A 26,044-nucleotide genomic window follows, 5' to 3' on the forward strand; every position below is an offset into this window, starting at 1 on the left:
TTGTGTTTTAATACGTAGAGAACCCGAAATGCTGTTGCTAAGGGCAACAGCAAAACCCTAAAGGGTTACCAACGGGTGTGGCAGTAAACTCCTTGGTCAGAGATGGAATGATAGACACAAGGAGAGCCTCCACAATCCTGATTCTCACTTGCAGTGCACAGGTTTAAGCTTACTGCCACTAAACTGACCCCTGACACCTAGCACAGTGAGACAGGATTAGACAGGCAAGTGTTAGAATACAGCCGCAAACTTGCTAAGTTCACAGAGTAATAACAGAACCCCAGCAAGCTAAACGACTGACTCCAGTCTTACTGCTAGGTCTGGATTGGCAGAGTGTAATACCAAATCCCCAGGCCTATTTGCAGTAAGCAACAAACAAATACAAAGCTACACAGTACTGGCTAACTTTCATGAACTGACTAACCAACAGAGATTCAGCAGCATCTGCTTACCCTGAAAAGAGGCCTTATAAAGCAGGTGCTGTCCACGCCCCACTCAGACCTCACAGACTGTGAGCACAAAAACCAGCACCGGATCCCCTGCCGTGCACAGAGCCTATAACCACTGCACAGCAAAAGACCCGAACCGGAGTATCAGCTGCGCTCAGGTTACTCCACTAGCACTTGTCTCCCGGTTGCCATGACGACGTGGCAGCACAGGGCAGGAGACCCTAACACTGGGTGACTCCTATTGTTTGGTTTGACCACCTGCCCATTTCCCTTGCTATCTCCTCGACTCAGTCTAGCTCTCCGACATTTCGATGGAGGTAAAATTCTTCCCTTCTGTTAAAAAAAGATTATATTACCCAAACGAACAAGGCAGTGGAAGAGTTTTTCGCTTTAAATGTGACTAGCGAGATCTCTCCGGCTATCGTATGGGAAGCTCATAAGGCGTCCATACGAGGTCACTTTATATCTTGAGCTAAAGCTCAAAAAATGAAGGATAAGCAAACGGTGGCAGACCTAGAACGCCAGATAGCCGAGCTAATATCTAAACACCAGCAGTCTCCTAAACTGTTAATCTATAGTAAACTTCTAGCTCTGAAAGGCCAACTGTATCAGATTCTTTCCGCTAAGGCGGCTAAGATCATGAGATGGCTGCAACATAAATTTTACACTAAGGGGGATAAAGCTGACTCTCTCCTAGCCTCTCGCCTCCGTGTTCGGTAACAGAAGAATATAATTCTCTCCCTGAAAGACTCCCAACAAAACCTTACTTACGACCCATAGAAGATAGCACAATGTTTCAAAGAGTTCTATCACTCCCTTTATAATTTACCTAGGCCGGCGAGCGATTTACGCTTACAGGAATGTATTGATGAATTTCTCTCTAGCTGCTCCCTTCCAACCCTTTCTGACTCACAGGCTCAGTCTCTGAATGTAGATTTCACTGAGGATGAGCTTGAGGGTGCAATTAAATCACTCAGAAACACATCAGCGCCCGGCCCTGATGGTCTCCCTGCCATTTATTATGAGAAGTTTGGTAACATACTGACTCCTACGCTAAAAACACTTTTTAATGCTGTCATAACGGGCACTCCTTTCGATAGCGCAACAACAAGAGCAGAAATTGTTGTTATCCCGAAGCCTGGTCGCGATCATGTGGTGTGTGATAGCTACCGTCCCATCTCACTCTTGAACTCCGATCTCAAGTTATTTGCGAAAATCTTGGCTAATAGACTTGCTCAAGTGATCACCTCCCTGGTTCATCCTGACCAGGTCGGATTCATCCCTGGAAGGCAAGCCTTTGACAATATCAGACGGGCAGTAGATACCATTCACTTCTCAGATTCTCGCAAAGTTCCATCTTTAGTTATGGGACTGGATGCAGAAAAAGCATTCGATCGTGTATCATGGCTTTATATGGATAGGACCTTACAATGCTTTGGCTTAGTGAACCGCTTCCTCACAGGTATTCGGTCCCTTATTTATTCCCTGACCACATATGTTTTAGTGAATGGGTTAATGTCACAATCTTTCCCAATTAGGAACGGTACCAGACAGGGTTGCCCATTGTCACCTTTAATATTTGCCTTGATGGTCGAACCCCTGCCCTCTAAAATCCGTGTGTCCAGAAATCTCAGGAATTACAATAGGCTCTATTGAATTCAAAATTTCGCTCTACGCAGACGACATCCTACTTACTCTATCAAAACCTCTCATTTCCCTTCCCAATCTCTTTAAGATTATACGAGAGTTCGGGACTTTTTCAAACTTTAAAATTAATGCCTCCAAAACGGAAGTCTTAGATCTTCACCTTGACCCCTCTCTAAAAGCATCATTAGCCAATAGTTTTGACTTTGACTGGAAGAAATCTCGCCTGAAATACCTAGGCATACATCTTACCAGACAATACTCTCAACTATATGTGGCTAATTATCCTAGTCTAATTGATACAGTCTCTACTGATATTCATAAGTGGTCAGGCCAATTTATTTCATGGATGGGATGGGCCAACACTCTGAAAATGAATATTTTACCCTGTTTGCTATATCTTTTTCAAGCTCTCCCAGTGGTGGTTCCCTCACATGTCTTTCTAAATTTGCAGAGAAAATTCTCTCATTTCCTGTGGTCTGGTAAGCGACCCCGGGTGCGTTTCAAGACTCTATACAAAGGCACCAAGGAAGGTGGTTTAGGCGTACCGAACATTAAACAATATTTTTACGTGGCTCATCTCTCTCAAGCTGTACTATGGCACTCAAATACTCCCTCGCGTAGATGGGTCCAGTTAGAATCAGCAGTTGCCCAGATGTTCTCATTATCCTCCGTTCTTTAAACAAACTTATATAAAAGTCTTTAAACAAACTTATATGCAAGTATTTCATGTATGAAAATGTATATTTTATGCAACAATACGGTTGCATGTCTACTTCTAAAGGAGATTAGATGTCTCTGCAGCTCTGTATGGCTCTCTCCCATCCAGAGCTCTAGCCAGCGTAACTATCAAGTACAATTCTCTCCTTGCCCATCCTGTCAGTATTTCAATACATTGGAGCTTGGCACTGACAGCTAATGCCATTGTAGCATATGGGTTACATTTGATACATTTTTCACTAAAAGGGATTGTAATGTGCACTTACGCATGCTCTGACAGAGGTCAACACATGTACAATAGCCTGTGTCAGGGTTCAAACCCAGAAGTAAAGTGACTGCATTACTTTACTTGTCACACATTGCAGGGACAGGCTCCTATGCATGTTTAGTTTAGTTTAGTCCCTGCATGTATAGTTTGGTAAAATCTTACTATACATAATTTGCTATTGTCGTGATATGCTGAGAATAAGAAATTTTACTTATCGGGACTAATAATGGAATTTGCCACCAAATCTTTTCATACTACAACAGGTGTTCTTAACTTCAAAATGCTTATGAGGCATATTTATCACAGTCCGCATCTCAGATGTGGATGGGATGTGATAAAATAGCCCAAATCCACAAAGCGATGTTTGGATGTATCTAATATTACATGCAGGGACAGAGCTTGCGAGAAAGCTAAGTCCCTGCAAAACCACCCCCCACACAACTCAGGGTATTTCTCACACAAAAAAACACCCCAAGAGTGTGACCACTCATGCACCACTGGCTATCTCCCCCCCCCCCACCAACACACACACACACAGCGACCCACTATGCTTACACTTACCTGTACTAATATGCTCCCAGGACCGGTGATCAGTGATCTCTGATCATCTGATCCTGTTCTCCTGCTGTGACCCGTTCACAGATCTGTGCAGTAAAAAGAGATGCCGGCTGAGACGTTACAACAGTTCACTTTATTGTTAAGATGCCTGGGGTTACAGAGCACAGTGATTAGCTGACTAACTGCCCTTATCGGATCAATGATCACACTGGGTGCAGGTGACCTGTGATCAGCATGTGGTCTATCAATTTTACAATTAGATTTTATTAAATCTGAAGCACATCACCTTTGCCATTATAAGTATGGGAAAAGTGGTCTGCTTATTAAAAAATGCGATTTTAAAGGGCTTGGAGGAAAATTTTGCTAATTCTCCTCCAGTCGCCCATTAGTACATTCTGGTGATACTGAAATAAAGTAAAAAGGTTTTCACATTATTTTAGTAAAATATTACTGATAAATATGCCTGTATGAGATTATGGGGTCATTCAGACCCGATCGCACGCTAGCTTTTTTTGCAGCGGTGCGATCGGGTCTGAACTTTGCATGCGTTAGATCCGCAATGTGCAGGCACGTTTGTTTGTGCAGCTCTCAGATAGAACAAAAAATGAGAAACCAGTGCGCAATTAGAACCAGAGATGCAGCCCAAATGTGTGTAACTAAGTGTACATCCAAACACTAAAATTAATGGTAGAGGGAAGGTGTTACACATACATGTGCGCTCAAAGGAAAAAATATTCCACCATAGACCAGTATATTTCTGAAACAATAATCACCCCAAAAGTTTCCAAAAGGTGCTGTTTCCACATCTATAAGATATGTGACCACCCCCACACAGCATGTGTTTGAGGTTGAACACCGAGACAAAAAAAAAAAAAGTAGTGCAGTGATCCTTTTCAAGTGGTGATTTTAATAAACCAATGTACTTACAAACAAATGGATATAAGGCAGCGTTTCACAGATAGTTCCATTGGGCATACAGCTCGGCACAAGATACCTGCACTACCTTTTTTTTTTTTTTTTTGTCTCTGTGTCCAACCTCAAACACATGCTGTGGTCACATTATATCTTTTAGGTATAAATACAGAGACGGTGGAAACAGCACCTTTTGGAAACTTTTGGGGTGATTATTGTTTCAGAAATATACTGGTCTATGGTGGAATATTTTGCCTTTGTGCACCACATGTATGTGTAACACCTTCCCTCTACCTGTGCAGCTCTCTGCACAAGCGATTGCACTCCTGCCCAGCGATTACCCCCTCCCCCTGTAGGCGGCAACTACCTGATCGCAGCACTGCAAAAAACCACCTGCGTGCGACCAGATCTGAATCACCCCCTAAAAACCTCAGTTTGCTGAAAGTAATTTCTGTTCTAAGTTACTTACTATTTTTTTTATATTCATAGAATGTTGTAAAATAGATTTACTTAGTGTTTCATACAATTCTTTTCTTGTCAACCATCAATTTTCTCTAGGACATTTATCTTTTCTTCTCTCACAAGAGGAAGTCCTCTGCCTTTGCGCATAGTACTTTTGGCTGTGGTATTTTGTACCTACAATGGTTTCTTACAAAGTCACTGCATGATTTACGTTGCTGCATACCCCCACGATTGGTACAAGGACATCAGATTTACATCAGGTAAGTAGTTATTTACAATATATTTTACTTGTTTAACCAATTACAAATTAAAAATAGAAGTTTTTGCATATGATTTTTTTCTAAATATATAATACTGTCCCAAAGTTGGTTGTCTTAGGCTGTGCCAGTAATCATTGTGCCAAACACAACTCCTAATGGGGTTTGTATTCTTATTATAGAATACATCTTCAGTAGATCCCCTTGCTCATCATATGGAGCAATATTTTCAAATGTTTTTGTTGGGCAATCTTGCTTCCCAGCACAAATGCCAAGCGACAGGATCACTTGCCAAATTTTAAGAAATTCGGGCATCTGGGGAACATGTATCAAGCATGTAAAAGAGTGGAGAGATTGCCCCTTAGCAACCAATCAACTGCTACCTATCATTTTACAGAATGTACTTAATAAATGCTGCCTCAAAGCTGATTTATTACTATGGGCAAGTGGTCCACTTCTACATTCTTTTCACTGGCTTGATACATCTCCCCCTCTGTTTCATAGGCTAATCAGGAATCAACGCGAATGCATGCTAGCCATAAGAGAAGTATAGATGGTGTCACCATGACGTGAATTGCCCTAATTACAGTAAATCTTATATATTTGTGAATACTGCTGTTTCATCAGTTTTACATGACATTTAATCAGGTATTGACTACACCAACAGAAAGCATTTCATGAGGCTTTGTTGGGATAAGGACTATCGGGCCTGATTCAGATGTGGACGGAGTGCGTCCTGCGCTGCAAAGATAGTCAGTATTTTGCGCATTCGCAGGACCTGTTCTGTGCATGCATGAATGGGTTCTGTGACACAGGATGGCAGCAGACTGTCAGTCAGATTGTCAGTCTGCTGCTGTTTGGAGGGCAGGGAGGTGGTGGTGATGGCCTCAGTTTTCCAAAATGGAATTGTGTTTCGCTGCCATTGTGGGGGAGGGACGAGTCCAGGATCTCCGTCAGAGGACAGATTTCCTGGCCTTCTGGTAGCACCTGCGGCGGCTTCCTTGTGCAACCCCATTCGTCATGCAGCTGGCCGATGGTGTCGGAAATGATCAGATAAAAATTGTGCTATCGCTGCTGCTTCTGTGTAAGCAGCAACAGCAACTCCAACCACATCTAAATCAGGCCCTTTGGTAATTCATATGGGCAAAGCCACCTTCATCTTCTATTTCGTGTCATTGTGCATAACTTGTTTTTATCATGTATCCATGTACAGTGCTGACATATTAGAAACATAGGGTAATTATACAATTATTGTTTTGCTTATTATTGTATTGATATTATTTACATTTTTTACTACTCATTTACTAAAAGGTTGATTTTTATTGCTTTAAAATAGATCAAAATAGATCAAAATCTATATTGTACTTCCAGGGTCAAAACACACATTTCTTAATATTAAAAAACGTATATATAAAAAAATAAAAAAAACAACCTACAGTATACCTGGACCTCCGGGACAAACAGAAGGCAGAATTTAAAACTGAACACATCAATTATAAGTTAATATTAACTTACTGTCACTGTGTTATTTACAGTATTGTGAAATAAAGCAAACAAGTAACCCTAGAAAAAAACAACCAGTGCATTAAAGTTATTTAACTGTCTGTAATTATTAATTCCCAATTTCAGGGGCTATTGTTTTCTTCCTTGGAATGGGTATTAATGTACATAGTGACTATATTCTGCGCAAATTAAGAAAACCAAGTGAAGTCACCTACAAGATTCCACAAGGTAAGATATGATATGGTAATGGTTATGTATACACAACGCACTCCACATCTCTGCTCTTCCTCTGTTACCTCATCTCTACACCGATAACCTTCTCCCAATCATGCATCCAAGATTTCTTCCCTACTGTTCTCCTCTAGAACTCACTTCCGTGCCCTATCAAATTCACTTTCATTCTGCATTGTTTCAAACATACCCTGAAAATGAACCTGTTCATTAAACCACATCAGATCACCTCATACTTACCTGCTCTCCTGAAACATCAGGGTGACTCCTAAATTTTTGTCTTAGGCATTCTGCTCTTGGCAGTCCACTGCCAACCACTTTGTGGGTGAAATGGGCAGTACAGGTGACTTGATGACGTGATTCTCCCATACATAGGTTGCTGACCTGTTAGTTGGTTGCAAGGTCACCAACCCAGAGCTTGTGTGGACCAAGCAGTTGGTATGCAGCAGAATAATCATACTAGCAACAAGTATCCAGCAGAATAAAGGCACAGACAGTAGCAGGCTAGGTACAGTCCAGGTGCAACAGGTATCTAGCGGTAGCTGTATTAGAGGCACAAGCAGTGCCAGGTTAAGTACAGTCCAAGTCAAAGTATTTAGCAGAGCTAAGGGTACAGGCAATAAGTGAGTCAAAGGCAGCTAGGGAATCAAAATCAGGTATTAGCAAGATTTAAGAGCACTTGAAAACAGCGCAGGTGCCCAGACATCCAGCTCCTGTGTTCCAGGATACTGTATCCACCTGTGGTATGATCCACAGGGTTTCATGTCATCATGTAAGGGAATGCTTTGTGGAGGCACACCCAATTTTCTTCATGTGAGACAGGCTATGGGGGAGATTCAATTAGGTACGGGGTTTACCCCACTGCAAATTGAACATGTTGCCTGATTCAAAAGCCCCAGAGGGATCTATAAGTTAGAGCGCATCAACCTAGGGTGTACAGCGCTGGTAAATGATGAATAGTTAAATAGCTGTGGTTTTTTGGGGGTATTTTTTTTTGTGGTAGAACTACAGGTACCAGTGGGCCCGTTATTTCCCCGCATGCTGGTACTTGTGGTTCTCCAAGTACCAGCTTGCAGGGGAGGCTTGCTGGGACTTGTAGTTCTACCACAAAAAATATTTCTTTTTTTACACAAAGGCTATCAGCCTCCCATCCACCGCCCATGGATGGGGGGGGGGGGGGGGGCCTCGGACTTCATCCCTGGCCCTTGGGTGGCTGGAGGGGGAAGGAACACCATGATTTAAGGGGTCCCCACTCCTCCAGGGAACCCCAGCCAGGGTTGACTAGTTGGGGGAGTAATGCCACGGCCGCAGGGACCTATATAAAAATCCCCCCCCCCCCAGCTGTGGTATTATCTCTCTGTCTAGTGGAGCCCGGTACTAGTTTAAAAAATACGGGGGATCCCTACATCTTTTGTCTGCCATATTTTTTGAACCAGGACTGGACACAGAGCCTGGTGCTGGTTGTATAAATATGGGGGGACCCTACGCAATTTTTCCCCTGTATTTCTGTATTTTTACAACCAGGGCCGGCTCAAAGAGCCCGAGGCTGGTTATGCTTAGGAGGGGGGACCCCACGCAATTTTTTCCTTTCCCACAGATAAGCATGCACGGATCTCACTGATCCGTGCATGACTATCCAAACAAGCCAGGAAAAAGCAGGTCTATTTTTTTGCTGTTTTTGTTTCCGATTTGCAAAAAAATACGACCACAATTGAACATTCAATGACAAACACCAAAATACGAATGAATAGTAAATCACCGTGTTGTATGAACTAACAGCCGCGTTTGTCCAATGGTCTATTAATTTGTATTTCTGCCCTTTGCCGTGAAAACCATTACGAATAGCCCCAACACTGCCGAGATTTGTGCTTAGTAAATTCCCATGTTGACACTTTGAGAGAAAAAAAATTCGGACAAAATCGGGACTTTAGCAAATAAACCCCATTGTCTACGGGGTTGTTGAAATGTGATCAACCCCTTTAATGACGGTACTTGTTTTGGTGAAGCATTCAGTTGCAGAAAACATTACATTGTGTTTTATACCAGATAATATAATCTATAAAATGAATATTACAGTACAAATGAGAATATCATATATATATTTTTATTATAGGAGGAATGTTTAACTATGTGTCTGGGGCGAATTTCCTGGGAGAAATTGTAGAATGGTTTGGTTATGCTGTAGCAACATGGTCTCTACCAGCATTTGCCTTTGCTTTATTTACCTTGTGTTCTATTGGTCCAAGGGCTTATCATCATCACAGGTGAGACATAGTAACTGCCTATTCTTTAGTTTCTCAGCTATTTACTACTAGTGTACAAATGCACAAAATCTGTATCATACCAGCAATGGAATATTTGTTATCATGGGTTATTTTGCACTCTTCCTCTGTATAGTATAACAATCACGCTTTTGATAAAGCCTGTCTGTAAAAACCTTTCTGCCCCTGTTGTAACTGTGAAGTTCTTCAGAGATAATTAACAAAAGCGTAATTCAGAGATGTTCGCAAACCAATGGTTTACATATATCTCAGATGTTTACTGAATTGCACATGCGCAGGTCCCGTTTTGCACATGTGAAGATCAGTTCCTGTGTCTTTGGACACAGTGTCCGCTAAGCCACAGTCTTATTGACATGCTGTGGATGTTTGGGGGTGGCAATAGAGAGCGTTCTTGAAAATGGGGCATGTTGGCTAAGACAGCATCTGCATTGGAGCTTCACTAGCCCCATCAGCATGAAAACACAGACCATCCTCAGTAACCTAAGGGTTGACTTGTCTGGACAGAGACAGTACGCCTTTTCACATAATGGACTCAGACGGCCACCTCCTCTCCACCATTACTCCTCTCTCCATTCATGTGCGGACCAATTCTCCCCAGTGTTCACAACACTTGAGTAGTTGATTGCAAGGTACCTATCTGCTTCAAAACATCTACCATTAACCCAGTCCCTAAAAAGCCGAGGATCACAGGCCTTAATGACTACAGATCAGTCGCTCTGACCTCTTTGGTAATGAAGACTTTTGAGAACCTCATGCTGACCCACCTCAAGGATACCACCAACTTCCTTCTCGACCCACTGCAGTTTGCCTACAGATCCAACAGGTCAGTACAATAGACAATGCAGTTAACATTGGACTCCAAGCAGTACGTGATTCTGGGTAAGTTAGTCTCGGAGCCCCGGGACCATCAGCACTGGAGCCCCACAAGGCTGTATCCTATCTCCCCACTTTTTCTTTCTCTACACTAGCAGCTGCACCTCTAGCCACCCATCAGTCAAACATTTGAAGTTTGCAGATGACAGAAACCTAATTGGATTAATCTCCAAAGGGGACGAGTCTGCCTACAGAAGGGATGTTAATTACTTGGCTTCTTAGTGCAGCCAGAGCCACCTGGAGCTGAATGCTCAAAAAAACTGCGGAGATGGTGGTAGATGTCAGGAGGAGCCCTGCGCTGACTACCCCCTCCTCATGTGTGACTGCTCAGTTAACTCTGTAGAGTCACTCAGATTCCCGGGAACTATAACATCCAAGGACCTTAGGTGGGAGAACATCACCTCCATCATTAAGAAGGCACAGTTAGAGGATGTTTGTCCTGACGCAGCTGAAGAAATTCAACCTGCCATAAAAAATGATGGTCCAGTTCTACATGACCATAACTGAGTCCATCATCAGCTCATCGATCACCATCTGGTATGCAGCTTCCAGTGCCAAGGATAAAGTCAGACTGCAGAAGATCATACTGTCAGCTGAGAAGGTTATCAGCTGCATCTTGCCATCTCTCCTAGATCTATACCACTCCAGGACCAGGAGAGGGCAGGGAAGATCATCGCTGACCCTTCCCACCCCAGTTACCACCTCTTTCAGAGATTGCCATGTGGAAATAAATTTTGCTCTATTAAGTTTAAAAGCTCACACCACATGAACAGTTTCTTCCCCATCGCAGTGGGGCTCATCAACAAGCTCCCTGCCTCTCACTGAATATGGGCTTTACCTTCCTTCCTCACCCCACCCTTGCTTATACAAGTGCACTTATTATATTGTATTTATATTTATTGTAATTTTTTTGTATAACTTTTTAGCTATATCTTATTTATGTACCAACCTCACCAAGTTAATTTCCTTGTATGTGCAAATGAACCTGGCAATAAAGAGAATGCTGATTCTTACTCATGGCCCTCATTCCGAGTTGTTCGCTCGCTGCTATTTTTAGCAGAATTGCTAATGGGCTAAAATCCGGCAGTTCTGCGCATGCGTATGCACAGCAGGGCGCACGCGCTAAGCAATTTTACACAAAACTATGCTATTTTACTCACGGGCGAATTAAGCTTTTCAATCGCTCTGCTGATCGTAGTGTGATAGACAGGAAGTGGGTGTTTCTGGGCGGAAACTGGCTGTTTTCAGGGAGTGTGCTAAAAAACGCAGGCATGCCAGGTAAAAACGCAGGAGTGGCTGGAGAAATGGAGGAGTGGCTGGCCGAACGCTGGGCGTGTTTGACGTCAAACCAGGAACTAAACGGACTGAGGTGATTGCAATCTAGGAGTAGGTCTGGAGCTACTCAGAAACTGCAAGGAAATTGCTTTTGTTAGCAATTCTGCTAATAATAGCAGAATTGCTAATCTTTCGTTAGCAATTCTGCTATGCTAAAATACACTCCCAGAGGGCGACGGCTTTGTGTTTGCATTTCTGCTAAAAGTAGCCAGCGAGCGAACAACTCGGAATGAGGGCCCATATCACTAGAGCTACAACTTCCAGTAGCTCCTGCGGTACTAAGCGATGCACATCTAAGCTATAACAACATCTATGCTGTACTAGAAGCTTGGTTGTCATGATATTATCAATTTTGTTGAAAAATGAATTCATAAAAAGAAATGTCTTCATTGCCTGAAGTTTAGGGGCCATGAAACTTAAGCTTCATTAGTTTTAATATAGATCTGCCACTGGTCACAATACTAAATAACTTCTGTAGTGGGTGGACTGGCATCATCACAACTGCAGTGACTATGGTTACCTCATATATACACTCTATGGGGGGTATTCAATTAGTGCAGTTTTTTCGACCAGTCAAAAAAACTGCAGTTTTCGCCTGGTTTTAGGTCGAATTTACATTAAAAAAAAAAACAAGTGGCGCTTGACAATCATATAATAAGAAACATTTATTAAATGTACATAAAATACAATAAAGCAACCTCCCGGCTGTATGATAGAATATTAAAACAACACAATAATATTAATGAACAATGTGATGTGGCTAAACACCTGATATATGATAATGGCACTGTCAAAGTCAGAAAAATATCTCTATGCACACTACCATATTTGCACCTCACACAGGTCCGTACTGCGCATGCGTACGCTCTCCCGTACGTGCGCATACTCACAGTCGCGGGCACCCGCAGGCGCACGGTATGCGTATTTACGGTAGAGTTTATGTGATCGTAGCGTGCGACTCAATCGTTACATATTTTCACTATATAATGTATTTTGTAGATCATGGTCCCTTTGATAGATTCTGAAAGTTTGGTTAATATAGAATGTTCGTGAACAGAGGAATCCCTCTTTGTTTGATACGAAGGGTCAGACAGGAGTAATACAGTGGTGTTTAGTACCCATCGGAAGAGTATTTAATTAGCAATATTCCGGTGTTGGTTTGAAGCGGATTAATCGCTCGTGCGAATAGTTATGGACATAAGAAGTTTATGAACATTTACTGTATTTGCACTTACTTATCCATGCGGCGGGAAACCCAGTTTCCCTCCCACCTGAGCTGTTGGAAATAGTCACGGCCCACCTGTATGAATCAACCTATGACCTTTTGTTATAATGTGAGGAGGAATTCCTGTGTCCAATGAACAATGAGATTGTAGGGACCATTGAATTGTATTGTGTGTGGGGCATAAATAGACAGGCCGATCACATCCAGCTCTCACTCTTCAACGGTTCTCATTGCTGATAATCGGGAGCTGGATGTCCAGAGGCGCATGCGATCGTTTCCTTTGTGCGTAAGTTTTCTCCGCAACTATATTGATCATCTTGTTATTGTGGGCCAATTTCTCTCTCTCTCTCTCTCTCTTCTCCTCTTTCTCTCTTATTTTCCCTTAAATAGTAATTGTATTATATTTCCTGTGTAGTTATCTGGTTAGGTAGTCTATGTTATATTGTAGTGTATGATTTGTATTTGTATTAATTCTTTTGCAAGTATATCATTCATAATATATATATTAGGCGTTGGACCCTGAGCACGGTATCTGTGTATTTCTTATAGTGTTAAGTATTCTCAGAGCGTCGGTGACGCTAGAACAGCTTTAAAGGTAATAAGGTTATACTGTGTTGCATTTACACTCTATCATTACACTAAGGTTTTACTGCACAATACACTGTTTATGGTTTAGATACAAAGGTTTAACATTGTGAGCGTTAGCGCCGCTGGTGATCTCCTCGTGGTCCCGAGCGTCCGCTACGCTATAGCGAATCATTAAGTTAGTCAGCAGCCAATAGCGTGCTTGCCCGTGATCTCTTGGCCGTGAGCGAACGTGACGCTTGAGCGTCTCGACTACGGCTAAGCGATTGTTACGCAACGTGCGTACCCTTACGGTACTTCATACGTAGATAGCGTACAGTGTTCTTAGACCTCATAAAGGGTATTATATAAGATAAATATTTAGCTTTATCAATTGCGGGCTCGTCCTGTCCTTCACACATCTGCACTAGGTAATTTCAGCAGACATTATCCAGCAGCAAAGGGCGGGAGATCATATTCCTCGTAGTGCTGTTTGGATAAGCGTCTGCTTCTCTTAGTAAAGGGTGCTAAAGGAATCCGGGAACCGGAGGTAAGAACAAAACGATAGTGTCCTTTTAAAACTGTTTATTTCTGTCTTGCGTACACACGCACGCATATCTGCATTTCTTTTCATTCGTGTATTTTCATATATCACTCTCCTGTTTGCCATTGTATAATTGATAAACGTGCTAAGAGAGATTTGCCGCTATTTCATAGTTTAAGAGTAAAAAGGTAATACAGTTAAAGTATAGACAAACACAGCTGTGCCTGAGAGACAAGGCGAAGTCAGTGTGGTGCGCGGTAGATGATAAAGGATCATCTACATTGATAAACGTATAAATTGTGTTACGGTGGATCTTTGCTTTGCGTACACGTGTCTCTAACAAAGGACTGAGACTTGCGTACGTAACCCAAGGGCCGACGCACGCAGCGTATATTACGCAACGGAGCGTACGGGTACGCCCACGTAACTCAAATCACAAGTGTTAATTTTTTTTCAACGCGATAAATAGCGCAACGCGGTAAATAACGCAAGGCGATAAATCGCGCAAATCTATTTTAACATTCGAAATTTAAATTAACAGATCCTTCTCCTAATTGGTAACACATCTGGTCTAAAGAAAATTTCTGCGCAGAAATAGAAATAGAAACAAAAGTGTATATGTGGTGAGTGAGTGTTTGTTTTTACAATTTTTGAGGTTGAACCACAAGAAAAGTCGAGTTCTCGTGAGGTACATGCGTGTAAGTGACGTACATGGTGGCTAGGGAGGCATCCCTGGTTAAAACATACAATTTGAGCATTAGAGTGTAGCAGACCAGGAGGTCATACTGTAACAGACCAGGAGGTCATAGCAGACCAGCAGGTTCAGGTACAGCAGACAAGGAAGTCCGCTATACAGTCCACAGGCACAACACCAAGAAAGGGTTGGTGCAACACCCATATAGGCCATACAAGCTCTGGCTGAAGGAATTCGCAGCCGTAATTTTCGATTCCGTTGGTCGCTCAGTACATAAGATTAGTTGCTTATGTGCTGAACGATTGTACCGCACGTAATTGTGTGCATTAGTAAACCTGACCGGTACTATTTGTGTACGAAGGTCATAAACGCTATTTGTACATTCTAACGTGATTTGTGTAATTTTTTTTATTTTAAGGGAGGTTCGCTGCTCACTCAGGAACTATCCAACAACCAATAGTTACTGGAAAGAGTAAGTGTTCTTCGGATAACCCTCGCAGGTTCCAGTAAATAGAGGTTCAGGTCGCAGGGGCCCTGGGTCGAGTACGCCAGCACCATATCGGTGTGATCAGGTCGTATTGGTCGGCGTGGGCGAGTGAGTGGGGTACTCGGTAAACCGCCACCGTCAGCCTATTTTGAACATTTTGGTTTGCGTAAGGGTTGGCTGAATAAAGCAACACCTTCGAACTATGGGGGCCACTTGTTCAGGTAGGGGGCGATCAACCTCGGTTCGGGTTGATTCAGTGAACCGACCAGTCGGGTCGGCAAGGTACGTAATGTGTGAGAAATACGGAAGTCACACAGAAGCTTTATGTGATGAATGGGAGAGAATGACGGTACATGACGGGGAGAAATTCCCAAAAGTAGGTAGCTTCAGCCTAGAAGTGTTACAAAATTTAAGGAGGAGGATATGTCTCATTAAATCAGCAAAGAGACGAATCAAACATTACGATTATTTGCAGTTGTGGCAACAGGAGGGTGACATACAGAGAGGATTGGCTCAGGCGGCGGGATCTGGCTCTATCAGGAAACTGATCGCCACGGCCCCACCGCCACCATATATATCGGGAGAAAAATTGGTTGCGGAGAATGACGCATTAAGGTGTAACAAACAAACACTTAGCTACTGTGTAAATGTTAAAGATAATGTTAACCAATTAACCAATGCAAGTATTAACCCGTGCAAGTTGTACCCTGTTTTGAACTTTCCTCAGGAGTGTGATCAAGAGGACGAATCGGCAACAATTTCAGCGCTCTCTCTAGCAGCCACCATAGCAGAGACCACAGTAGGCACAGCTTCACCCCCGAGATTAGTAACGAAAGCCCCTAGCGGAGGGATAGGTGAGGTCGTATCAACGGGTAAGTACGGCACCATACACTATGCTGAAACTATTTCACCACAGCCTGTAGAATCTACACAGAATGAGGTTGTTAGAGTTAATCCTGTTAAGGTAATAGTAGTTCCAAATGGGAAAACAGACACTTCAGGAGTCACTCCTGTTAGGAACATTGCCATGTACAGCCCATTTTCCCGAATGGAATTAAGGACCATAGTGTCTGAATTCCCTGACCCTAGAAAAGACTTAGTTGCCAGCCAAAAATACATCAGAGACCTAGGTAACACTGTAGAGCCCAACAATAAAGACTGGCAGATATTGCTGAGAGCATGTTTACCCTCCAATGTCGACGCAGCTCAATTTTTAGCTGACTGTGGATTAGATCAGGATGTACCTCTTACAGAAGTGTACAACAAAGACAATGTAAAAAGAATAAGTTTACAGTTAACGGAGTATTTCCCAGCCGTAGTTAAATGGAACAAAATATTCTCCATTAAACAGAAGGAGTCAGAAACAGCTGCAGAGTATTTTCACAGAGCATCATCAGAAATGGCAAAATACACAGGCATAGAGGACATTAAAACAAACATAAACCATCGAGAAGTAGCAGTATCGGTACTGATGGATGGTTTAAAAGAGTCATTGAAGACTAGGGTACAGACCACACAACCATGTTGGCGAGGTCTGTCTGTGGCTACTTTGAGAGAGGCTGCTATTGATCACGATAGGAACATCACCAGACACAGGGAACAACAAGGTGATAAGTTAATGGCAGTAAGTATACAGGCCCTGACCACAAGGCAGCCTTTGTTTATATCACCAAACCCTGTGGGTAAGTCAAATGTGGTTACTTGTTATTCTTGTCATAAACAGGGACACATGGCACGAGATTGTAGAGTGAAGAATTCACGAAACTCATACCAACCCCCTAGACAACGACACGACACACGACATTGGGATCAGGGTCCGCAGAAACGGAGTTATGAGCCACATACAGGGGAAACAAAAAGATATCCCCCGAACAGAGACTGGCAAGCCTCTGGTAGCTCCCAATTAACTCCATCACAAGTAGTTGCTGCCAGCGGGATTCAGGGAGGTCACCATACCCAATAGGGGTGTGGCCATACCTGTAATCTGCAGCCAGTAAAATTGATTGCAAGTCTTCGGAGTGAACCAGAAATTGCAATCAATGTAGCTGGTAAATCATTAAACTTTCTTGTAGACACAGGGGCGGCCAAATCAGTGATAAATTCGACAGTGGGCATGAGAACCACTGGTAAGACAATTCCAGCCATAGGGGTAACGGGAGTAGTCCAGCACTACCCTGTTAGCAAACCAGCCGAGATTACAATAGGGCCTTTACATACCAAGCATTCCTTTTTGCTGGCTGCATCGGCACCGACTAATCTCCTGGGAAGAGACTTACTGTGTAAAATGGGGTGCGTCATTTATTGTACTCCTGAAGGTGTATTCTTGGACATACCTGAGAATCACGCTCAGGAAGTGCGAGACATGTTAGACTTCCCATCAAAATTAATGTCACATACCATTATGACAAATAGGACTCCATCCCAAGTAGAAGAAATGACATCTCAGATACCAGAGTCACTTTGGACTAAAGATGGACAGGACACTGGATTAATGGCAAACGTAGCTCCGGTAGTTGTACAAGTAAAAGATGGTAGGATAGCTCCAAAAATCCCACAGTACCCTCTGAAGCCAGAGGTGGAGTTAGGAGTGTATCCCGTAATAGAGCGCTTGCTACAACAGGGCATTCTGGTAAGAACGTCCAGCACTGCCAATAGTCCCATCTTCCCTGTTAAAAAGAGTGGGGGGAGGGGTTACCGGCTAGTGCAGGATCTAAGGGGGATTAACAAAATAGTTGAGAGTCAGTTCCCCGTAGTGCCAAATCCAGCTGTCATCCTAATGCAAATCCCTCCCACTGCGAAATTTTTCACTGTTATTGACCTCTGCTCCGCTTTCTTTTCGGTACCTCTGCACCCTGACAGTCAATATTTGTTTGCATTTACATACAGAGGAGTCCAATACACATGGACTCGATTACCACAAGGATTCATAGATAGCCCAAGTATATTTTCTCAGGCTTTGCATGATTGTTTACAGTCTTTTCAACCAGAGAGTGGATCAGTATTGATACAGTACGTGGATGATCTACTACTGTGTTCTGATTCATTGGAAGCATCCCTGAAGGATACGAAACAGCTCCTGTTTCATCTTTCAGACACAGGACACAAGGTTTCCAAAGACAAGTTGCAATTATGCCAAACTAAGGTAAAATATTTGGGACACTGTCTAACACAAGGACTGAGACACCTGACCGCTGATAGAATTCAAGCAATTAGAGACATGACTCTGCCACAAACCCAGCAACAGATCAGAACATTTTTAGGAATGTGTGGGTATTGCCGTAACTGGATCCCAGGGTTTTCCATTCTAGCGTTACCCTTGCAGGAGATGGTCTCCTCAAACAAACCTGATCGGATTTCGCATACAGACGAGTCTGAGACAGCATTTGAGAGACTTAAACAGTGCCTAACGCAGGCACCAGCATTGGGTATGCCAGACTATGGGAAACCCTTTGAACTATACGGAACAGAAAGTGCTGGTTGCGCGGCAGGCGTACTAACCCAAAAGCACGGTGATGCCAGCAGGCCGGTAGCATATTACAGCGCTCAGCTAGATACGGTAGCGCGATCCCTCCCCACATGCTTGCGAAGCGTTGCTGCGATAGCATTGCTAGTAACGAAAAGCGAAGACGTCGTGCTAGGTCACAACCTCACAATTCATACACCACATGCAGTGTCAGCCTTGTTAAATTCTGCCCAAACCAGACATGTCTCATCAGCGCGGTTTACAAGATGGGAATTGGCACTAATGGCCCCCGTAAACATCACCATAAGGAGATGCAGTGCATTAAATCCTGCAACATATCTCCCAGGTGTGCCTGGACAGGCACAAAGGGTGGAGGATGAGAGTGGTGGGGAAGGAGAATTTAATACAAAGGAAGACACACATGATTGTATGGAATATTTGACCCAAAATTTTACCGCAAGGCCTGACATCAGTGACAACCCACTGGAAGATGTAGAACTTACGTTCTACACGGACGGTAGTTGTCATAGACAGTCAGACTCGGGAGACTTGTGTACTGGATATGCAGTCGTAGATGACCAAGGCACCATAGAAGCGGAACCGCTAGGCCCACCTCACTCAGCCCAGGTTGCTGAACTGGTCGCCCTAACCAGAGCATGTGAATTGGCTAAGGGCAAATCAGCCAATATCTACACCGATTCTAGATACGCATTCGGGGTAGTCCATGATTTCGGAGCCCTATGGCGCCTCAGAAATTTCATGACGGCAGCTGGTACACCGGTAGCGCATGCAGCTCATATAAAAAGGCTTCTAACAGCAATACAGGAACCCGACAGAGTGGCTGTTATCAAGTGTAAAGCACACACATATAGCCAAGACCCAGTATCACTTGGTAACAGCCGAGCAGACGAAGCTGCTAAGTTAGCAGCTGCTACCCCCAGACAGACAGACACCACACAACTGATGGTATTTAATACCATCAACACACAGAAGTTGTGTGAGATGCAAAATTTGTGTTCCACACAGGAAAAGGCAGTCTGGAAGGCAAAAGGATATGGCCAGGAGTCCTCAGGACTCTGGACGGATGGACACGGTAAACCAGTGGCCCCCAGAGCATACCTTCCATGTTTAGCTGAGGCAGCTCACGGGCTGACTCATCTGGGCAAGGAAGGGATGTGCAAGTTGGTAAGAGCATATTGGTGTGCCCCAGGATTTTCATCTCATGCGAGTAAAAGAGCAATGTCATGCCTTACCTGTCTGAGAAAGAACATCGGAAAGGCAATACCTACAGAACCATCTCATATCCCACCTGCAGGCGGCCCTTTCCAGGTAATACAGATTGACTTTATTCAATTACCCCCTTGTCGAAATTTGAAATATGTACTTGTTTGTATAGATGTTTTCTCAAATTGGGTCGAAGCATTTCCAGCGGCCACAAATACCGCTATGTTTACTGCTAAGAAAATTGTGCAGGAATTTGTATGTAGATATGGTATCCCTAGAATTATCGAAAGTGATAGGGGTACCCATTTTACAGGTGATGTCTTTCAAGGAATGTGTAAATTGATGGGAATTGATAGCAAGCTGCACACTCCATACCGTCCACAGGCGAGTGCTAAAGTGGAAAGAGTGAACAGCACTATTAAAAATAAACTGAGTAAAGTGATGGCAGAGACAGGATTGACATGGCCAGAAGCTTTACCCATTGTACTGTACAGCATCAGAACCACTCCCAGGTCCCCTCTTAATCTGTCTTCCTTTGAAATCTTGTTTGGTCGACAACCGCATGTTATGATTAACCCTCAGGATGATTTGAAGTGTAACAATGAAGTGACTGTAAAATACTTGATTAACATGAGTAAACAGTTAAGGAATCAAAATGATAATCTGAAGTTAGTGATTCCTGATTTACCAGATAGTAATTGTCATGACATTGAACCTGGGGATTATGTAATGATACGGAATTTTCTACGCTCAGGTTGCCTTATTGACAGGTGGGAAGGACCATACCAGGTCTTATTGACTAGCACTACAGCATTGAAGGTTGCTGAGAGAGAGACTTGGGTTCATTCGTCCCACTGCAAGAAGGTTGCTGATCCAGAGAGGCCCCGTGATAAGGAACAGACGGTAGAGGTTGTATCACTGGAGTGTCTGTTCCAGGAGGATTGAGGCGGCACCTGAGCATTGAAAATCACAAGACCAAAAGCAGTTGTCGATCCCCTGTTCCCTTTTATTGTTTTTCTCCAACTTCCCATCCCCTCTCCCTCAAATTATTTTTTCCCCCTTCTCATTCTTCTCCGTTTCCTCCTACAAGATGGACTTGCCCCAAGAGACTGTGATCCGGATTTTCCTGTTGACCATGATGTTGACCAGAGCAGTCTGTTCCGGCGAGAGTACCATGGAGGTCGAGAGAGGTTCTGGAATGGGTTCTGATGACAGAGATGGAGGCGTAGTTTTCCAAGAACAACATAATCAACAAGCAAAGGCGAGTATCAGAAAACGATCCGATAGCATTGACCATAGAAGGAATTGTGAAGGATTGTTAGCTGAAGAAAACTGTATCTGTCGGCTCTGTAACAATGTCATTGAGGATGGGTGCATAAAGAAATGCCAATCCAGTTTTAATATCCATATGGACCGGCATCCATTGAGTGACTATCACTCCTTAGTGGGTAGTGTGTTAAATAAAACAGATTGTTGGGTATGCTCTCAAGTACCTCAAGGTCATAGCAAATCAGGGCTAGTACCATTTCCTTTAACGTTAGGGGAGGTACTTGAGTTAAGTGGTGGGAGACCGGTGGACAGGAGATTTAATATCTCCAGCCCTCCTAGTTTGAAGCTCCACCAATACCATGTGGATAGGTCTCTAGTATGCTTTAACATCTCCAATCCCCGAAAGCCGGGAAATTGGGAAGTGTCATGGAGTAATCAAACCATGACCTTTTCGCATAGAGCAGATAGAATGCCTACAGATACAGAGCTTATACGCCACATAGCCAGTAGAGGAAAATCTTTCCGGTATAGGTATACCTTAGGAAATAGGATTACGAGAGTTGGAGAGGTATCACCAGGATACTGTGCACATATCGTACAACCTGATACGTGTACTAAGCAGATGGAAGAATTAGGGTTAGGAGATTTCACATGGAAGGTGTGTAATACGGTTATGTCCTACTCCGTCCCATATGTTCTCCCCGATGATGCATATTTCATATGCGGGAGAAAGGCGTATAAGTTGCTTGCCCCAAACTCTGAAGGATTGTGTTATATTGGAAAAGTACTGCCTGAAGTAATGACTGTATCACATGACAAAATGAAAGACATACACCGTGTTGCCCAAACTCCTTATACTCACACCCATTACGAGCACGTAGTTAAACGGCACCTGATAGAAAGAACAGAGCAACCGGCCTCTGACATGATCCATGAATCCACCGGGATTCAGTTTCTAATCGCGTTAGACATCACTCGCACCGCCAGAGGAGTGTTGAATTATAAATACATATCTGCGCTCGCCAATTTGTTAGATAATATCACTGAAATGTATGATGACACGTTTAGGTATACTGGAAGAGAACTTCAGGCTTATAAAACAGAACTGGTACAGCATAGAATGGTTCTTAATTACCTCACAGCAGTGACAGGCGGATATTATGTCACACTGGCAACACAATACGGCGTGAAATGTTGCACATATATTACGAATAGCACCGAGGACCTGGTCGAGGTCATAGACCAAAAGATGGACGATATTCTCCAACTGAAGTGGGAATTTCGCAGGAGACACAATCTCACTCTTGCTGCTGTAGGTAATGAGCTGACTGGTTGGGTGTCATGGTTGAACCCGCGAAATTGGTTCTCTGGTTTAGGAGACTGGGCTCAAGGAGTCATAATGGATGTTGGGAAGTTTCTCCTATGTATCTTAGGTGTTATCATAACGATTGGTTTGATATTTAGATGCGGTCAGGCTTTAATGAGGTGCAATCGTCGTACTAGGGTAATGAGTTTAAGGAGTGAGGAAACTGTAATTCCAATGGACTTGATTTATGACCCAAATGTAGAAACAATGATGTGATGAAAATGCGATTTCTACGGTCCGTTTCTTTCACCTGTTTTTCCGTTTCCTCCAAGGTAAAAAGACCCACTTGGACGAGGAATTTGATGAGCCGATATACAGACAACAGATTAAACAGATTAAAGAAGAAGTTTTGACAACCTGATACACAGATTTTTGATGAACTATGCCATGGATCCCCAGTTTCCCTAGAAATTTTAAAATTACGCTAGCCCAACACTTTTGTAAATCTATGGACATTGACAGCTTTTGCTCGCACCTTATGGGCAAAAGCACAAAGAAGACTGCATTCAACAGACACCAAACAAGACCTCAATCGACGAATGTACATTTACCTGACATAGAATACCACCGCATTTACCGTAATTATGTCTTTTCTTCATTTCTACAACCCTCAGGTAATGACACACATAGTCGATAGGGAATACAGGCACAGATATCAGCGATCACATATCTCCCCCATTCATGTATCATCAACTAAAATGTGCTCACCCATTTTGTTACAACCAAAGCCGAAAAGAGCTCGGTAAAGTTTGACAGCCCATCCACAGACCCGTACCACGGGATAAGAAGGAATTCAAATGTATACTTCGCAATACCTCGAAGCTTGATTTAAAACACGTACGGCATGATGATACATGACCCCCAAGCACGGATTCATACACACATGCTTCTGCTATCTCACTAGGTCATACCCTTTTCCTACCTTCTCCTCTCCTCCCCTACCCAACCATGTAAATGTATTAACCCCTGACATATATTTTTCTCTTTTTGAAATGTTTTAGAAGGTGGCAGTTATTGTTGACTGCCAAAGGGTGGACTGTCAAAGTCAGAAAAATATCTCTATGCACACTACCATATTTGCACCTCACACAGGTCCGTGCTGCGCATGCGTACGCTCTCCCGTACGTGCGCATACTCACAGTCGCGGGCACCCGCAGGCGCACGGTATGCGTATTTACGGTAGAGTTTATGTGATCGTAGCGTGCGACTCAATCGTTACATATTTTCACTATATAATGTATTTTGTAGATCATGGTCCCTTTGATAGATTCTGAAAGTTTGGTTAATATAGAATGTTCGTGAACAGAGGAATCCCTCTTTGTTTGATACGAAGGGTCAGACAGGAGTAATACAGTGGTGTTTAGTACCCATCGGAAGAGTATTTAATTAGCAATATTCCGGTGTTGGTTTGAAGCGGATTAATCGCTCGTGCGAATAGTTATGGACATAAGAAGTTTATGAACATTTACTGTATTTGCACTTACTTATCCATGCGGCGGGAAACCCAGTTTCCCTCCCACCTGAGCTGTTGGAAATAGTCACGGCCCACCTGTATGAATCAACCTATGACCTTTTGTTATAATGCGAGGAGGAATTCCTGTGTCCAATGAACAATGAGATTGTAGGGACCATTGAATTGTATTGTGTGTGGGGCATAAATAGACAGGCCGATCACATCCAGCTCTCACTCTTCAACGGTTATCATTGCTGAAAATCGGGAGCTGGATGTCCAGAGGCGCATGCGATCGTTTCCTTTGTGCGTAAGTTTTCTCCGCAACTATATTGATCTTCTTGTTATTGTGGGCCAATTTCTCTCTCTCTCTCTCTTCTCCTCTTTCTCTCTTATTTTCCCTTAAATAGTAATTGTATTATATTTCCTGTGTAGTTATCTGGTTAGGTAGTCTATGTTATATTGTAGTGTATGATTTGTATTTGTATTAATTCTTTTGCAAGTATATCATTCATAATATATATATTAGGCGTTGGACCCTGAGCACGGTATCTGTGTATTTCTTATAGTGTTAAGTATTCTCAGAGCGTCGGTGACGCTAGAACAGCTTTAAAGGTAATAAGGTTATACTGTGTTGCATTTACACTCTATCATTACACTAAGGTTTTACTGCACAATACACTGTTTATGGTTTAGATACAAAGGTTTAACATTGTGAGCGTTAGCGCCGCTGGTGATCTCCTCGTGGTCCCGAGCGTCCGCTACGCTATAGCGAATCATTAAGTTAGTCAGCAGCCAATAGCGTGCTTGCCCGTGATCTCTTGGCCGTGAGCGAACGTGACGCTTGAGCGTCTCGACTACGGCTAAGCGATTGTTACGCAACGTGCGTACCCTTACGGTACTTCATACGTAGATAGTGTACAGTGTTCTTAGACCTCATAAAGGGTATTATATAAGATAAATATTTAGCTTTATCAGCACCAATTAGAAGCAAATATTAAAAGCTCATTTGCCGATATTACCAAAGGTGTCCCGGATTGTGCAGAGTTCAAAGTGTACACTGAGGTGTACAGCTGCAAAATAACTTCCAAATGGATAGCTCACAGTTATATGCTTATAGAATTTTACATGTAGCACAAAGTAAATGCGTTATTCAGCCAGTGTGAACAAAGGAAATAATGAGTAGAGATACATGCACCTGTTAGCGCTGGGCAGGAGCTTTCGATGCCTGCTCCCTGGTGCTATCCCGTTGGCCAGGGAAATGTTGAGCACCAGAGCCTCAGCGATGAACGGAGAACGGTGCTGCGGCGCACAGGGAGCTTGTTTATCCGTCCTCGTCCAGACGATGTTGTATCTGAAAGCTCCGTGTCTCCCACACGGAGACCGCTGACTTGTGAAGCCGGAGTAATGACAGGGGTCAGGCCAGATGCACTGACCAGCAGCCCACCTGTCGTACGTGCCGCCAGGCAGTGTGTGAGCGGCTGAAGCTGAAGAGTGTGAGTGGAAAACTGCGGGCTGGGATCTCCGAGCCGCAGCGGTCAGACAAGGCTCCTGTGCGCAGCTTTAAAGGGAGATTGACGTGCACAACGGTGTTGATCCTCACAGAGTAACCTGTGTTCCTTAACGCGTTTCAACGCCAGCAGGGCGTCTTTCTCAAAAGGCCTGGGAGTAGGAGTGTTCAGTTCTTATACCCACTCCATAGGTGAGGCTAATTATCAATAATTAAATTCAACCATTCTCAATGCTCAGGTTAGATGGAATGCTTTTGGCTCCTTCATTTTGGAGCAAACACACATTAAAAGATGAAAAATCAAACAAGGATATTACTATATTAGTGTGGTGAAGCAATACCCGTTAATACAGAACTGTAAACATGCAACACTAAACACAATTTAATAAACGACACAAATAAATTAAAAATGAAGAATAAAAATGAAAATAAAAAGGCAAAATATGAGACTGGGAATACAAAACAAAATAAAATAAAATAGAATATGAGACTGGGAGTAAAACACCATCATCAGGAGTTATAATAGTTCCTGATAACCGTGGCCCTTTACATGCATGTAAATTTATAAAGATACACACAGTCCTATATTATCTTCACAATGATTCTAGACTTTCCATGGTGGGAAGCAGCTTATTTTGTGTAGATCCATATTGCTACACTCAATTCCGATCCCTACTAGCAGCAAAACTAAGTCTAATAAGTAAGAGATAAATCCCCCTACTCCTAACGTAATGTACTTGAATGCAAGAGAGGG

At 43.1% G+C, this 26,044-nt stretch overlaps 1 protein-coding gene across 1 annotated transcript in view; it reads left to right on the top strand.

Annotated features, from left to right (window-relative positions):
* Positions 1-26,044, top strand: part of SRD5A2 (steroid 5 alpha-reductase 2) — a 93,740-nt gene that overhangs the window by 63,641 nt on the left and 4,055 nt on the right. The window contains exons 2-4 of the mRNA XM_063919759.1: positions 5,110-5,273; positions 6,900-7,001; positions 9,118-9,268. Coding sequence (XP_063775829.1) covers positions 5,110-5,273; positions 6,900-7,001; positions 9,118-9,268 — 417 coding nt within the window. The remainder of the gene's footprint in view (positions 1-5,109; positions 5,274-6,899; positions 7,002-9,117; positions 9,269-26,044) is intronic.

This window comes from Pseudophryne corroboree, chromosome 4 (genome assembly GCF_028390025.1).
Source record: "Pseudophryne corroboree isolate aPseCor3 chromosome 4, aPseCor3.hap2, whole genome shotgun sequence".
In the NCBI taxonomy this organism is placed as follows: Eukaryota; Metazoa; Chordata; class Amphibia; order Anura; family Myobatrachidae; genus Pseudophryne; species Pseudophryne corroboree.